The sequence below is a fragment of the Berghia stephanieae genome, chromosome 2 (genome assembly GCF_034508935.2).
Source record: "Berghia stephanieae isolate SIO BIC M18660-M18661 chromosome 2, UCSD_Bste_1.3, whole genome shotgun sequence".
Lineage (NCBI taxonomy): Eukaryota > Metazoa > Mollusca > Gastropoda > Nudibranchia > Aeolidiidae > Berghia > Berghia stephanieae.
In genome coordinates, this window is record NC_088361.1 from 28,199,096 (window position 1) to 28,216,076 (window position 16,981).

Consider the following 16,981-nt stretch of genomic DNA (forward strand, 5'->3'; position numbering starts at 1 on the left):
CCGACAATCCAATGCTGTTTTGATTTTTCTCTACATTTCCAGTGGCTATGAGACTGGTAAGCTGCCTATTGGGCCTCTAGTTAGTAAGACCGCCTAATGAAAAAACATTAATCGCAGCCATTTTTGTGGAACCAAGAGAATCAATTTTGATATCAAGTTCAGATCAAAGCCCGCTTGTTTGCTTATTTCCAGGAGCAACTGCAGCATCGATTTAATATGTTTTCAGCTGTTTGTTGGATAAAAGAGAAAAAATACGTGGAACATAATATTGCCCGTAACTCTATGCGTCCTAAAAAGTTCCAGGCACATTTTGACTGCTCTACCTTTGTAAATGTGGTTGATGTCCTAAAAAATTTTGAGATTGTCCATGGTGTTGACACAATAATTTCTTCATCTGGGTCGGTTTAAGAAAAAAAAAAAGAATGAATGGATGATCAAACGTTTATAATGGAAGAATATTGTATTCTTGAATTCCCACGTTGAAATTTTGAACAAGTGTCTAATACCGCTGCACGACCTTGAGAATGCACATTGTGGAAGCGAGTTTAACATTGTAAACCATGGCTATGTTGCAAACGCATAAGTTCAAGAATACTTTTATTTTATCCCTCCAATAAACCTCATTCATGTTATTTCTCATCGTTATTTAATCTATCCTCCCCCCCCCCCCCCCCCCCCACAACAACGGGTGAACATTACGATTCGCCGACATCAAAATAAAGATGTTTATAATGAAGAGGTAAGAAAGACACCATTTCGCGTCAAATGCTTTTTTTTTTCAAAGGCAAAACCGGATTCGTACGGGGAATGGATATTTCCCGAACTCCTACTCGTTTTTTTTTTTGTAGTTTTGTTACTATTATTATCATGATATAATATTAAAAGTCCTTTGGGTGTGATAGGCATGCTTGTCGCAGGAAAAATACGACTGCATGAATAATAATAATAAAATAAAATTCCCTTTATTCATCCCATAGGGGAAATTTGTCTCTAGGGTCTATTCCAAGGGAAGACTGGAATAACCAGGCGTCAGCCGCAGTGCAGCGCCGCAAACTGAGCTAAGTGACTTGCTCAAGGCCACACAACGCAGCGGGTAATCGAACTTGGTACCTTTCGGGTACGAAGCGAAGACCGTACCGCTGAGCCACGCTGTCCCATTGAAATAAACGAAACTTCCCTTAGAAATGAGAGTGACCATCATGCTAATGTTAAGAATATTTATTATTATTATTATTGTTATTATTATTATTATTATTATTATTATTATTATTATTATTATTATTATTATTATTATTATTATTATTATTATTATTATTATTATTATTATTGTTGTTATTATTATTATTATTATTATTATTATTATTATTATTATTATTATTATTATTATTATTATATTATTATTATCATTATTATTATTATTATTATTATTATTATTATTATTATTATTATTATTATTATTATTATTACAATCATCATCATCATCATCATCATCATCATCATCATCATCATCATCATCATTATTATTATTATTATTATTATTATTATTATTATTATTATTACTATTATTACTATTACTATTATTATTATTATTATTATTATTATTATTATTATTATTATTATTATTATTATTATTATTCTCATGTCGTCCTAATAATAGAAAGTGAATAGATCAGGAAAGTGTCAGTGATCGGTGGTCAATTGTATAATAATAAGAAAAATAATCGGCTCATTCAAACTTGATAAGCGATGAAGGCATTGAAAGAGGGGGGGGGGGGGGTGAGGAGGGGGTGTCTTCTTTTTTTTAAAAATAATAATTTGGCGGGAAGGGATTATCGGTTTGTTTTCTAGTTTTGTTTTGGTTTGGTAATTGGAAGTGTGTGTGTGTGTGTGTGTGGGGGGGGGGGGGGGGGGGGGGGGGGGGGGGGGGGGGGGGGGGATGGGTTCCGGGGCAATGTAATGAGAAAATATTTATACACAAATGATATTTAATTTTTGTTAACAGCAGCAAACAAACAGTAAAAATCTGTAGATTACACACCAGCAACCTTCATGAATTTTACAGAAAATCAGAAAGCCTTTCATTTTTAATCAATTTGTTCTAATTATAGTCCATGGTAATAATGAAATTCCCGATTTCTATGACCAAAGTTATAGAGCAGTAAAGTTAGGTGCCCATAACGTAAACAAAGGTCGAGAAGCACATGGCAAACCACATGTTCCTGTCTTGACAGCTCAAGTTCCAATGTAAATTATAGAAAAAAATAACCTTTAAAATTTGGCTGTTAGGTGGCAAAAGAAACACATATTCATAAATACTCGATCATGCATCAAATAATGTCTAGATATGGATATTTTATGGAACAAAAGGTAAAATTTTCTAAAATTTATCAAAAGTTACAGTCTATCTATTTTTAGACCAGAGCAAATTATTGCGCTGGTGTGAACAAAACGAGAATTATTCGGAGCCTGATTTTCATAATAATTTAGCCTTATATTATTATTTCTGAAACTGTTAGATTTTATGTAAACATATTTTCAATACTGAAAGTGTATTGCCTACAACTCAAACTACAAAATTGGGAGACCTATATTGTGCGTAAATTATTCCGGTCCCTAACGGAAATCACTAGCAACTTGTTATTGTTTACGTTTGGGGCACCTAACTTTACTGCTCTATTTGGGGTATTGTGATGCAAACTCTTTCATTATCAATTTAATCAATTCTAACAATGTGTTGAATGTGAAGTCGAAGGCTGATTGGGCTATGGCGTCTTGTACTTATTTGCGTGTCATATAATATTCCAAATTGTTAAAAGTTTATAGTTGAAATGAAAAATCTCATACCAACGTAAAATATTGTACATTACAACAATCTTAAATCAGCCCATAATCGCATTTAGTTACCAGACCTGCAGATACATTTTACAAAATAAAACAAAACAAGCAAAAAATAAATTAAACAAAAAAAAAAAAAAGAAAGAAAAAGCAAATAGATTAAAAAAGATAAGAAAAGAAAAGAAAAGAAAAAATAAGAGTGTGTTTTCCTTCGATCTAAAATCCCAATAACGCCTGAACATTTTGGCAAATTTCGAAGTAATAAGGAAAATAAGTTTTGACACACTGGTCAACCGTGAGTGGCGGGTGGTTGGATGGGAGCATCACCCTTGAATCATATACCTATGATGTTCGCATGGGTGTACGATCCGATAGTGATGTCGTTTCTTCTTCTCTTTACTAGCCTATCCTGCTTCTTTGGTTTGTGATTGTATTTTTGACAGGGGATATTTTTTTTTTCTGTAAATCTTCTGTCTGTTTGTTCTTGGTTATTTATAATTTAGCTTATGATATCTTTAGGTTATGATTTTGATTTACATTTGTACTATTTTTGTTAGATTGCTTGTTTTTTTGTTTCAGCGGTCTCTCACATAACCTCACTTGTGTTGGAAGAGACCTAAAGCAACAAAAAAAAAAAAAAAAAAAAAAAATCAACCGTGAGTGAACTCCCCAGCCGTGTTTGTCGGAATAAAATTGTAATAACGCCTAACAGGCGTCATGTCTCGTTCTACATGCTACGTGTTGCTGTTGGTCAGGGACCCTTTGTTCAGTGCTCTGAGCACATTTAGTGGATCTTGGACCACATAAAAGCTCAAGTTTTAAAAAAAATATAAATATCACTAATAAAATATATTTTTGTTGTTGACATTCCTATGAAAAGAGGGATTTTCCAATTGATCGTATGTCACTTTCTGCTTAATGTCACTCTCTCTCCCTCTTTCTTTCTGTTTTTCTTTCTCTCTCCCTCTCTCTCTCTCTTTCTGCCTTTCTTTCTCTCCCCCCCCCCCTCTCTCTCTCTCTCTCTTTCTTTTTTTTCTTCCTCTTTTTCTCTATCCATCTATCCCTCTCTCCCTCTTTCTTTCTGTTTTTCTTTCTCTCCCCCCCCCTCTCTCTCTCTCTCTTTCTGCCTTTCTTTCTCTCTCCTCCCCCCCCCTCTCTCTTTCTTTCTTTCTCTTTCTCTCTCTCCCTCTCTCTCTTTTTCTTTCTAAATGCTTTATTTATCTCTCTTCCCCTCCCCCCCCTCTCTCTCTCTCTTTATTTCTTTCCCTCACTATCTCTCTCCACCTCTCTCTTTCTTTCTTTCTCTCATTCTCTCTCTCTTTCTTTCTTCCTTTCTTTCTCTCCCCCCCCTCTCTCTCTCTTTATTTCTTTCTCTCTTTCTTTCTCTATCTCTTCCCTCTCTCTCTCTCTCTCTCTCTCTCTCTCTCTCTCTCTTTTATTATTTTTTTTTTTTTGGTTTTTGGTTTTTTCTTCTTTCTTTCTCTCTCTCTCTCTCTCTCTCTTTCTTTCTTTCTCTGTCTTTCTTCTGCAACAAGTATGACCCATGACAGTTTAGTAGATTTAAGTCAATAATCCTTTAGAAAATATTTATTGAAAAAGTCGATTAACTTTGAATCAAGGCGAGGGAATATCGCGAAAGATAGCTCGCGCCACGTTTAACTAATCACCAGACAAGAAGAGTGTCTTGAATGCGCCGATCTTCGTATTCATCAAACGAAAAGAGCCACTTATTAGTAGTGTAGGGGGGGGGGGGGGGCAGTTAGTGTCGTTATGTCGAGAGCCCGAGGATCTACATATTTGAACATTACGTTGTGGCGAAGCTTCCGGGCGGGTTTGAACCATACGCGATTGCGGGGATGAGTTTGCGTCCAGGATATATCATCATAACATAGCACAGTGACACAATTCGAAGCTGCTATCACCGGGTGGACAAGGGGCGGGGGGTCATTAAAAAATCTCTGCTGCACTATTGGTCGATATCGGTCCCTAATTGCGGCTATGCGGTTTTTGTCGTTTGACACTCGCTTTTGGATAGGAAGCTCCTGGACTCAAGCCTCGCTCGGCGCATAGTTGAGTCATTGGGAAAAGCTCTTAATTCACATTCTGTCACCGTACTCAGGTGTAAATTGAGTACCTTGCCGTTAACATTGTTGTGTCCGTCAGAAAAAAAAAAAAGTAATATCGCCAAACAGGCGTCATGTCTCGTTCTACATGTTACATGTTGCTATTGGTCAGGGGGGCTTTGACCGTGTTTATTAAATATTGCTCTTAAAAGCTCAAGTTTTTATTTATGTGTGTGAAACAAGTGCTTTACCAACTGCGGATTATGATATACTTTCCTCTTTATTGACTTGTGGATAGTTTTCTATCAGTGATGCTGTTCGTTTCCCTGTCAACATGGCTCCATTGTTTTCTGAATGAATTAGAATTGATCATTAGAGAGGTAAAAAGCAAATAGGGGCTGCTCAAATGTAACAACAGCGACTTGCAGATTATTATGATATGATGATGGTGGTGGTGCTGGTGGTGGTGACGGCGGTGAAGGTGTTAATGGTGGTTCTTTATTCTATATGTGTGTAGTGGTAGCCGGATCCAAATTATATCAGTGTCTCTCCTTTAGTGTATGGCAACACTAGGCCTAGTATTTTATTCTGAAAACTTTGAATCCAAAAACGTTGAAACGAAATACAAATTGCAAATGAATGCTTCTACTTTTATTATCCTCTTGAAACTTGATGTATCTTAGATAACTCCAGTTTATAATATATCTAGATCTTTATTATTCTATCCTGTCAGAATATTTCGATTCCATTTATGGTTTACGTGTAGACTGCATGATAGAAATAGAAAAGTATAATCAGTAAGGTAGGTGGAATCGGAGTTAGTGGAGGTGGTAAGGAAAGATTGAAAGATGTTTTGATCTTTTTCATTTTTACTTTTACACTTTTTATCTGGAATTCTGACAATAATGAGGCTAGATATCTAGAAAAGAGTTTTAGTTTTAGTTTCAGTTTCACTCATATGAATTGATGTCATAGAGTCGTTCCTTCCCTTACCGACCATTTCCTCGACCGACCAACAAATAGACAACACACGAGAGTTTTTGTTTTGTAAATTTGTTAGATTAGAGTTCCTGTAGAATGACTTTTTAGAGTTGTAATAAAGCTAACGAAGACTGCTTCCACCACTATGAACTATCAAAATTGCAATTTGTAGCGAAAACACACAACTCAAATTGACAACTTTTGTTCAGGTAAGATGAAAATCTTTCTTGGCTTTACGGGTTGCATTACTACACGTTGTCCGTCCCGTCGGGACTCCCGATTGACAAATAAATAAGCCAAATGTAGTTCTTCTAACCGAAGCAATAGGCTACATTGAGTGGCTTAAAACTGCCTCCTGGGATCTATATTGAGGCATTACTAGTGTCAAATCAGTGTTGAATCTCCATTGTGCCCTGAAAACAGGTTGGTCAGTGAGGGAAGGGACCAAACACTTTAAATGGGTCTTTTAAAAACCGGACCAAACACCTTAAAACGTTTTATGTTTTGTTTTTTTTTCATGTCCTAGACCTAGATGTGTAAATAGTTGCTAAACAGTTTGTTGTTTAATAGTGGCTGCTAATAGGAAGGCTATGTGGTCTAGTGGTATGACACTTACTTTTGGCGTATAGTTGAGTCCTTGGAAAAAGCTCTTTACTCACATTCTCTCACTGTACTCAGGTCTAAAATGAGTACTTGGCCGTTAACAGCGTTGTCTCTGTCAGAAATAAATGTTAAATGTTGGCCATGGACCCTTTGTAAAGCACTTAGTGGATATTGCGCTATATAAAGCTCAATTTAAGAAAAAAGGGTTCTACAAAGAAGACTGATCAGGAAAGGAAATGTTAGGAGAGGGAAGAAATAAAGCAGAGAGATTGGCACTGAAGCAGAAAGAGAGAGGGAAGGCCAAAAAGAGAAAGACAGAAATCACCTTCAGTGAAACTAGTCAAAACCTCATACAGACGATATTGTGGACGATGATTCATCTTGTTCATCAGATTGCTTCAGCAATAGAAAACACAATGGCCGGATCAGTTGTGACCGATGCAAGCACTGGTTACATTAAAAAGACAATGCTCGGGCAGCCAGCGTGATACCATTGAAGTCCTTGACGAGGAAGGGCTCAATGAGTATTTGTTTCAATTTGATGTTTGTTTTAAAAAATAAATCTGCATCTCATGTCTTGTCCTCATCACTGTTATTATTTTAATGTTTCCTTGTCAGGTAGACATTGTAAAGCGCATCGAGCAAGAATTTTAAGCTGATTTGTTTTTGTTTTTTTAATGAATAAATTATAGACTTATTTACTGTATATTTACAATGATATTTACAGTAAAGCATTTCTTGTTATTTATTTGAGCTTTATATCAAATTGTAGTGCATCAAAATAATGTTCCCGTTGAGGTAAGATCGAGTGGTCGGTAAGGGATCTGGCTTTGGTCGATAGGGGAATGATGGAAAAGAATGTGGTCGGTAGGGAAAAAATATATCACATATCTAACATCACTAGATCATGGATAATAGTTCTTGCTGGGTAAAAGTCCCCAAACCACCATGTCTTCAGATTTTGCGGCATTGCTCTTTGAAAACGGTATTATTTATAGTGCTTATTTTGGACAGATTATTTCCCTTGTTCTCGTAAGGTGTGACAAGGCTCTTAGTGGACGGTATGGGGCTGAATGACTCTCGCTTATCAATTATATTAGTTTGTCTGGATTACTCATACTCATATATTAAAATAACGTTTTAAAAATTCTTTATCACTTTATCTATTTCTATTGCCATTGCATGACGTAGTGTAAATGTAACAGTAACGTAACTTCTAAACTCTTTAGACTTTAGGAGACTGTATTAATGTAATTTGTGGTGGAAATTATTCTAGAAGAGGTAGTTTATTTTTGGCCTTAAGCTTAGTATATGCTTATACTTATATTTAGATAGCTATCACTATTCAGTAAAAATGATAGACTCTCTTTATAATAACGTAGACGTAAATACAGTAAAAAAATAAATTATTTATGGTGATTAAATTATTAATGTTATATAATAATAATAAAAATAATAATAATGATAATAATAATAATAATATAAGGAATAAATATATGCACCCTGCATACACAGTTGGTTAAGAATTAGAGTTTGATTTTTTTAATTTGGGGGACGGAGGGGGATGACAATGTATCACTATGATATGGATGTGGATTGGTTTTTGTCGCTTTTTTAGGCTTAAGATTCAATTTGAAAAAGCCTGTGTCTTCTCCAAAAAAAATTATCTTACTTCAGTGCTCATATTTTTTTTTTACTTCAGATTCAACGCATTGCTACTTTTTTTTACATTATGAAGTTATCTAAAGGAACTAAAACTTAGCCTTAACAAATAGGGTTCTATTTTACTGAGTAAACACAACTTAGGTTTCACCAGGTAGTCAGGTTACATCTGTCTCCTTAAAAATAATGTTCGTTTCAAGTAGCTATGCAGAAGTCGGGCCACATTGAATGTAGACATCCAGATTCAAGTCACAATATAATACTGTATATACCGTTATCCAGAGTGGATTCTCAAGTAATTCAGTTATTGATTGTGACTCGACTCTTGATAATTGTTTACAACAGTAATTGCAACTTAACTCTGGGTAATTTAGTTAAGTTATTGCGAATTGACTCACTGTGTACAGTTATTGCAACTCAATTCTGAAAACCTGCAGCTTTTTATTTCCTCAGAACACTTGCCTTGAAAATCATGAAACGAAGACAGATGAGGCAAAATCAAAATTTTAATAATGGTCCTCCTCAATTTCAACAACCAATGCAATTGTGGGGTTGTGTTCAAGTGCCAAATTTCCAGGTGGATTTGATGAATGGACGTTTTCGTGGGCCTAGCCCCCTCTTAAACAGACCACCCATGCGGTTTCCAGTCAGACCAATGCAGCATCCAGTCAGACCAATGAACAATCATCCTCAAGGATTTGGCAAAGGGGGAAGACAATGGGGTGGTAAAAATAACAATAAAAGGTCAGAGATTAATCTCTCATTTCTCTCTCTCTCTCTCTCTCTCTCTCTCTCTCTCTCTCTCTCTCTCTCTCTCTCTCTCTCTCTCTCTCTCTCTCTCTCTCTCTCTCTCTCTCTCTCTCTCTCTCTCTCTCTCTCTCTCTTTCTTTCTTTATTTCTTTCTTTTCCTCCTTACAATTATCATAATTAATGTCATCACTTCTGTATTGATAAATGTAACGAATGTGTATACAATAAATTTTGATTATTTTACTAACTTCGCGATAAATGATTTTCACTTTTTAGAATGCATTCTTGGTGTCTTAAATGAGCACTCGACTCACACACAGGTGAACCGGGTTTTATTTTGTGTAGTAGTCTCTAGGGCTTTAAGGCCCAGTGAATCAGATTCTACCATAAAACGGATAGGAGTCTGTAGCAATTGATTGCTACTCTTTGGATTGGATGCTAGTTCATTGTAAATTACTTTCCATCATATCTAAAAGACTCAACTATCTAATTACTGCTGGATTGACAGGTGGGTTTAAAAAAAATCTCAACTGCACCCGGGATTGATAACAGTCTCGCTTATGAGGTTAATACTCTGACACTGAGCTATGAAATCTTTTTAGAGATGGGATTAAAGTTGTTCAACCAAAAGTAATAGGATAACTTAGCCTATTAGTTGTGTCAGAAATTGGAAATGATTCAGCATCTTATTGAAGGATGGCAAGCAATATTTATTGTCTATTATATTTCATCAGAAATTTTGATAGACTTCAGGTCCATGGGCCTATGGCTACCTTTAATAAAGTGCATGTTCTTCTTTCAGACAAATAACATCTAATGAGGATGAGGATGTCAGTGGAGGTAAAAAAGCTAGAACAGATGAACCAAGCCCGTCACATAGAGAGCAGTATCTTGTTCCTTGCAGTAAAGGGACAGAAAAGGTTAGTTATGAATTATTCATGTTTACAACTTCATGAACCATGAGTCTGGAAATTATTTTTTTTTATAAGTCATGTGAATTAGGATTATGCAATCCACAAAGATAAAATGGTTTATTGATAATCTCTGAAATGCAAGTAATACAGTAAGTTACAAAGACGTAACCCCCCCCCCCCCCCCCCCCCCACCCAAAAAAAATAATACATAGCAGTGCTGGAAGACATTGAAAAAGGAAATATACACGTATGTTTTTGGTGCTTTACATCCAGTTCATGTGAATACTAGAAAGATACTTGATGAAAATCAATGTTTGTCTGTGTCTGTGTTTTTTTTATACAATTCCCCAAAAGATACTCAACTGTTTAAGTTATATATAGTAAAAGTGATTATCAGTAGATACTCTATGATTGGTGTAGACTCGTAGGTACATTTGTGTGGGGTTTTTTGTTGTTTTTTTGGGTTTTTTTCGAAAGGTGCTGCAAGTTTATAAAATTAAATTTGATGATCAAATGACATGAAGAGCTGGAGTTTGAAACATTATACCACTTTGGTGTTCAATATAATTGATTTGAAACTCAATATGGATAGATCACAATGTATTTTTACAGTTGCAGTCCAAAGTTTCATTGGGGTATTGACACAACATTTTAATTTATGAATATGTTACTAGGGCATGTAAAGAATGCAACATCATAGAGTTATTATGTAAAATGACGCTAATTTCACTTTTTTCATTCAGATTTTATACATCCCTAGTATGCCCCTTTGTTTGCTTATGAGAACGTGGCAGTTTAAAAAAAAAAAATTGTTTCCTTTAGTTTGATTACAGCAACAGATTGAGATGGTATACGTTAACTGTGTACAATTACAATGATTATTGCATAGACTTTTGGTTTCACACCATGTGATTAAAAACATTTTAACAGTATTTTTGTCTTGACAATAATTTCATTGTAGCTCTGTAATCATTGCTTCAGACTACATGCTTTGTTAATTTTTGTAGACAACAACAAGTGTACATGAGTCATAAATCAAACTAAAAATGCCACAGTGAGTACATTTGAGTAGACAATGGACAAGCCCTGGTCTATAATAATTTGACATACATTGATAAACTAAAGCATCGAGATCACATGGCAATGTTAATCACCTGCAAGTCATCTGTCGTCTTTATCTTCTTTTTGAGTCATTTTGAAACTTATGAAAAGTCACAAATTATTGACTTGGAAAAGAATTCCATAATTTGTGCGTTGTTCCATTTAGTTGGGCTTTTAAAAAATTTTGTTTAATACATATGCATTATACACCCCCCCCCCCCCCCCCCCAAACAAACAAACGTTTTATCACTTTGCTTTCACATTTTGATAACAATTTGCTTTTAATTGTTTAATTATAATTTATCTATATATTATTTTGGTTCTCTAATATAAAGGAGCTCATATAAATTTGGACCCTTGTTTTTTTTATGTTCATTCACTTTTACATGCATCTAAAAAAAATTTTCCAGATAACCATTGCAATATGGGAATATTTTTTGGATAACAAAATGAGTGATGAAGATTTGGAGAAGAAACTGACACTGCAAAAGACACTTCATTCAATCATTAAAGAAGCTATCCCAGGTTGGTTTTAATTCTGTCAAAAGACTTAAAATGTTCTTTATAAATGACAATATTGATAATTTAAAAATTTGCTTGTAATAGGGAAAAAAAGTTTGCTGTAAAAAAACTGGTTCCTCTTTCATAGGAAGTGGGCAACCACTCTTTCAAAGGACTGATACACACATTATGTAATTCATCTTCTGGTGTCAGAGTGATGGTACCTTATTTTCTGGTTTAAATATATTCTGATTATGAATAAAGATCATCCATGCTCGCTCTTTTACATCCCATGTTCCTAAGAATCTGTCTATACATCCTATATACTACTGAAGGACTGGTTACATACTCATTTTCAAGGATTTAGGAACCAAAAGAGTAGACGTTTTGATTTCACAACTTTTCTTCCCCATTATAATTTATTTTAAAGAATTTCTTTGAAAATGGAAAAATTTTGAGCTTCTCCAGCCAATTGCAGACAGGAGTTTAAAGTATAATATCATCATAATCAAAAACTCACAAAAGAGTGTAATGGCAGCTGTTGAATTATTTATGAATGTAAGCATTGTTCTTGATGTATTTTTAGTCGGACTGTGGATTTTAGTTCTTTTGTCTTATCAAACTGGTGCATTTTCTATTTTATGAGATTTGATGGTGGCTCACCGGTTACTACTTCTTCTGGAAAAGTTCCAGCAGTTTGCAAATGTGTAAATAATACCTGGAGAATTAAAAGAGAGTGTAGAATTAAAGCGGAAAGGATATATTTAATTCAAAAACATAATCCATCCCACAAAGGAGACAAAAATCCACAAACTTTTTTTTTGGACCCCAGAACTGGATAGACTTGTGAAAAGACATGCAAGAAATATTGAACAATAACAAAGTCATTCCCTAGAAATAGAACAGTAAACAACAAGACCCTGGGATACCAAAAAGGAGGGAAAAAAAAAAGAAATATATGGTGCACAAATATTGTGCTGCAAGGTTACAAAGCATCTATTCAAGAAAATAATATATTTTCTGTAGGCTTAGATCACATAAACAAAGAAATAAAGATGATTCAGGAAATGCAAAGTAAGATACTCATTGTTTTGCATTTGTAAACAAGAAACAACGAAGAAAGTATTTGACAACACTAAACACAAAGAGAGCTGAAAAATGATTATGACATTTAAAAAAAAATAACATTGTTAATGCTTGAGCAAGCCATTAAAACGCTTAAAACCAAGAAAGCTCCTGGACCAGATAAAATTATCACTTGGGCACAAAAGGCAAAACATTTTTTTTTTTAATTTATAGTCATAAATGTTAATCATGATGCATTTAGCTAAAATGTGTAATTTTTGCATGACAAAAAAAAAGGGACTAATCTCACCACATTTTGTGCAATTTGGATTGCGTGAAATTGATAGTGGCCCACAGCATACCTACTATTTTCTTTTCGTTTAATAATTTTATTTTTTTTAAAATTCAACCCCTGTTCGTATTTTTTCAATAAAAATTAGTTGTCATGTAGGGGCTATAAAGCCTTTGGAGAGGGATTTTACCCTGGTTTATGCAACAGAAGCAATTTCTTGCTACCCTTTGAATAGGATGGAACGGATGGATGACAAATCTAATTGACCCAGCTGTTGAATTTACTGCATTGGGGGGGTGGGGATTGTTTGGTTTTTCTACCATTCTGATCTTATATATGATTTAAGAGACACAAGAGATCAATTAGAAAAATCTGTGAATGATTATTTTGGTTCAGGCAGGCAATCCCTGTTTTAGATTTTGAGTCCACTACAAGCATGATTCTATGAACTTTCTAGAGTATAATGTTGATTACGTCCAAACTCAGTTGCAGATGGTTTGGAATGAGTAAAACATAAATAAATTATGAACTTCTATTTCAGACAGTCGCTTATTTATTGTTGGCTCTTCCATGAACGGCTTTGCGACGAGAACAAGTGATGTTGATATGTGCCTTTATCTCTCGGATAATGAAGTAAGTATTTTACAAGTTTTTTTGTACTTTACTATAGCTAAGTTATAATGGGTTGAGATACCATCAAGGCAGGGGAGCATCCTTCGACTGTCATGCTGAAACTAGTTTCCCTTGTTTTACTTTTATTATTATTCTGCTTGTTAGTTTTTGATTTTGTACATATTGATATTAACTTTTCCATTTTCTTCTTTTTTTTTTTTTCTTTTGATATATATATACAATATAAAGCTTTTCCATGTCACCTTTTTACCAATAAGATGTTGATGCTTTAGGTAGATTTTTAGCTCCTTAGATACCTACCAACTCAGTAAATTCCTGATATTCGTTCCTATTCCTGATTTTTAAAAATTCAAGCTGTTTTACAGATTTTTTCATACTTTTTAGGTGTTCCAAAAAAGTCAACATCATTATCATCTTCATCATCACCACCAAATTTTTGTTCATATCCCAGATTTGCACCGGCAAGTCTGTCCTTATGACCTTTGATCATGTAGGTTTATTTTTGTAGATTAAATTCTGTTTTCCTCAAATTCATCATTTTCAGATAAATCAGAAAAAGCAAGCCCCAATCATTTTGAGATCCCTCCTCCGATCCTTCCGTTGCTGTTGTAAGTTTTAAGATTATATTTATTGATTTAAGTCATACTGAAAGTGTCTGAGTCCTTAATTTGTTTTACTACCTCACAGTTGCACGGTTACCCTTGTTATTAAAATAAAATAGTAAAAGCAGAAATGAAAGAAACTTTTTAATGTAATTTTGCGCATCTGATCTTTAAGACTGCACATTGCTGATGGTGGGCATACTTTTTTTTTTCTAAAATTTCTAATGATGACTTCTAACAATTCGTAACTGATGTGAATTTTGTCTCGCAAGAGATATTTATCAACTTCAGTTTGGAAAAAAAAATTTACTTGATTCACCATAACTAATAGTTATACCAAAATACATTATTTTTATAAATTAATAATGATAATTATTCTACATTTTTGACCCTCCACATTTCAGCATTTGTCTCAAAAGCTCATGTGATAACTGCCAAGTGTCCAATTTTAAAATTCACAGATAACATCTCGTAAGTAGTGTATAATTCATGAGCTTGAATCTGGCATTGCCTGTATGCAGTTGATGTAATAGAATACTTATTTCCCTAACTAGAGCGACTAATACTGAACAAATTATCATGATGTTAATTTAGTTTGCCTGAATATCTCTAAAGAGTTCAGTAATCATGTAATTATTATTGTGGTGATTATAGGTAATGGTCTTTATTTCTCTTAAGGGGAGGGGCGACACCTGAAATATCGATTTTTGGGTCAAAATATAAAATTTCAGTTTTTTATGTATTATCAAAGAACAATCATTTTTTCACATATTTTCAGCACTTAGATGGTGATTTGGATAATATAAAGTTTGTAAATCGTCTTTCATAACCATGGAAGTCGACATGAAAATACCAAACTTTTCAATTTTTTGTGAAAATTCAACAGAAAATAATAGGACTGAAAAGCATTATAATACATATCGATGTTGTAAATTTTGATATCGATAGTTTAGTCTACTCTTTGCCCGTCTATTTGACACGGTTTCAGTCTCATAAATATCAGAATATGGGCAGGGGAGGAGTTTAGAAACTGTTAGTCGCGAACAAAGATTGTGTGTCAAACAGCTGATAAGAGGTCAAGTTGTCAGGTAAATACAACGTGATCACGAATGGTGCGATCTGATTGGCTGACCTTGTACTAGACCTCTGACTCCGCGCCAGGGATTGGATGTTGAGACAGGGTGAAAGTTCGCCTCTCTTACTATTATATTTTACTACGATTTGTTTACCTTTCGATTGATCAGTTGTTTTATCAAATTTTGACACGTATTCACGTTAATTATCTCTAAATATTTCCAATTTTTACTGGATTATTATAAATATACCTAAAGTGACAAAAAAATCCAAACGTTGGCAACAATTATTTGCTACAAAAGCCAAGAAAGCAAGAAAGTTATGATGGCTCGTGGTTGACCCGTGACTACAAATCTTTGATTGGAATTTGGTGTGTGATAGTAGTATTATGATAAAGCGATTCCAAGCAATGCCACAGCGGAAAGAAATGAAATGGGCTATCCTTGCTGGTCTTTACCACGGTTATTACACCAATGACTTCCCTCAACATAGGTATTGTCCTCCTGAACCGGACTCCAGATGCTTTTATATAAAAAAATATATTGCTGCCCATGTGTATCCTGTTGACACAAGCAGCGTGTAAATACACCTTTGAATTTTGATTTAATTCATGAGCACTTGAAGCCTGTATATGCTTTGTTGAAGTGTTGTGAGATGAAGACAACACAAAATCCAAACGAAAGGTTTCATAATTCTGTTTGGTCAAGATGCCATAAAACATACTTCCATTCCCTAAAAAAAGTTGAGTTTGGTGCAGAGTATAATTTTGGTCCAATAGAAATAACATCCCTGAAAGTGTCTTTGGGCATCGGTGGACTGGGAGAACACTCCCAGATGTTGAGTCAGCAAGCAGAGTCAAAAAGACTTGACCAGAGCATAAGGGTTGCTCAACACAAAGAGAAAAAAAAGACGCAAAATGAAAGCTCAGACCCGTGAAAAAGCCCAGAGGGAGGCAGAAAAAGAACACGGGGGACCCTCATACGGTGCTGATATGTTTTGAGCTGGTTGTACCGTTTTGTCTTATTATTTTCATTCATTGTTATCTTTGATCTCGTTTTTCTCAAAATGACATTTTTTAACACTATTTTTTATCTTATTTTGTCATTTATCAACCAATTTGTTTAAAACTTTGCATGTCTAGAGCTATAGTGATTATCTAAAATCATACAGAAGGAATTTTAAATATCTTTATTATTTTTTTGAAAAATTGACATTTTTATGTCAAAAAACATGATTTTTATCATACCGAAAAAATATAATTTTTAAAAATTTGTAAATAAAAATCTATTTAAAATATTTCAAAAATGCTCTGTATTTTTTAAAATAATATACAAATATACAACCATGCCAAATTTCAAGAAAATTCCATGGAAACTTATTGAGAAAGTAACTTTTTAAAATAGCACCCAGAGAAGAGTAAAATCCAAGATGGCGGCCGTCACCATGGCAACCGGACACGCCCACCGAAATAAATCACATGGTTCGAATCCATTGGTCATAGGCAATGTCCCAATATAAAAAGATATTGGATATAATCATTATTCTTGAAAATAGTTTCAGGTGTCGCCCCTCCCGTTAACCAAGATTTCCAGAGATTCTGATTTCCAGAAAAATATCAATGTCGAGCTAGCTTGTAGTAATTTGGTGATTTTTCTTACATTACTCCTGAGATAATGATCTTTAATCATAATAAAGAACAGATTTTGACTAAGGAGTTATGACTTCAAAGTATTTTTGGAAAGAGTGGTCACATTAATTTATATTTCTTTATTCTCTAAGATTTAAAAATTAAATTATCATGTATTTATTCATTTTATTTATTTATTTACTTTGTGATTGCTGAATTTTCTCATGTGTTATTGCAATTCTTTTTCCCGTGTTGATTCAGAGGGTTTGAATGCGATA

General features: G+C 34.3%; 1 protein-coding gene across 2 annotated transcripts in view; it reads left to right on the forward strand.

The window, feature by feature from the left end:
- The first annotated feature begins 5,497 nt into the window (after positions 1 to 5,497).
- The window catches only part of LOC144964638 (poly(A) RNA polymerase GLD2-like), a 19,161-nt gene continuing 7,677 nt past the window's right edge, over positions 5,498 to 16,981 (forward strand). The window contains exons 1-8 of one of the 2 annotated variants that reach the window (XM_078899127.1): positions 5,498 to 6,088; positions 8,598 to 8,888; positions 9,697 to 9,814; positions 11,320 to 11,434; positions 13,309 to 13,400; positions 13,945 to 14,008; positions 14,407 to 14,473; positions 16,965 to 16,981. The exon at positions 16,965 to 16,981 is cut by the window's right edge and continues 60 nt beyond it. In XM_078899127.1, the coding sequence (XP_078755253.1) occupies positions 8,617 to 8,888; positions 9,697 to 9,814; positions 11,320 to 11,434; positions 13,309 to 13,400; positions 13,945 to 14,008; positions 14,407 to 14,473; positions 16,965 to 16,981 (745 nt within the window). In that variant the 5' untranslated portion in view covers positions 5,498 to 6,088; positions 8,598 to 8,616. The remainder of the gene's footprint in view (positions 6,089 to 8,597; positions 8,889 to 9,696; positions 9,815 to 11,319; positions 11,435 to 13,308; positions 13,401 to 13,944; positions 14,009 to 14,406; positions 14,474 to 16,964) is intronic. The other variant, XM_078899126.1, reaches the window with a different exon arrangement.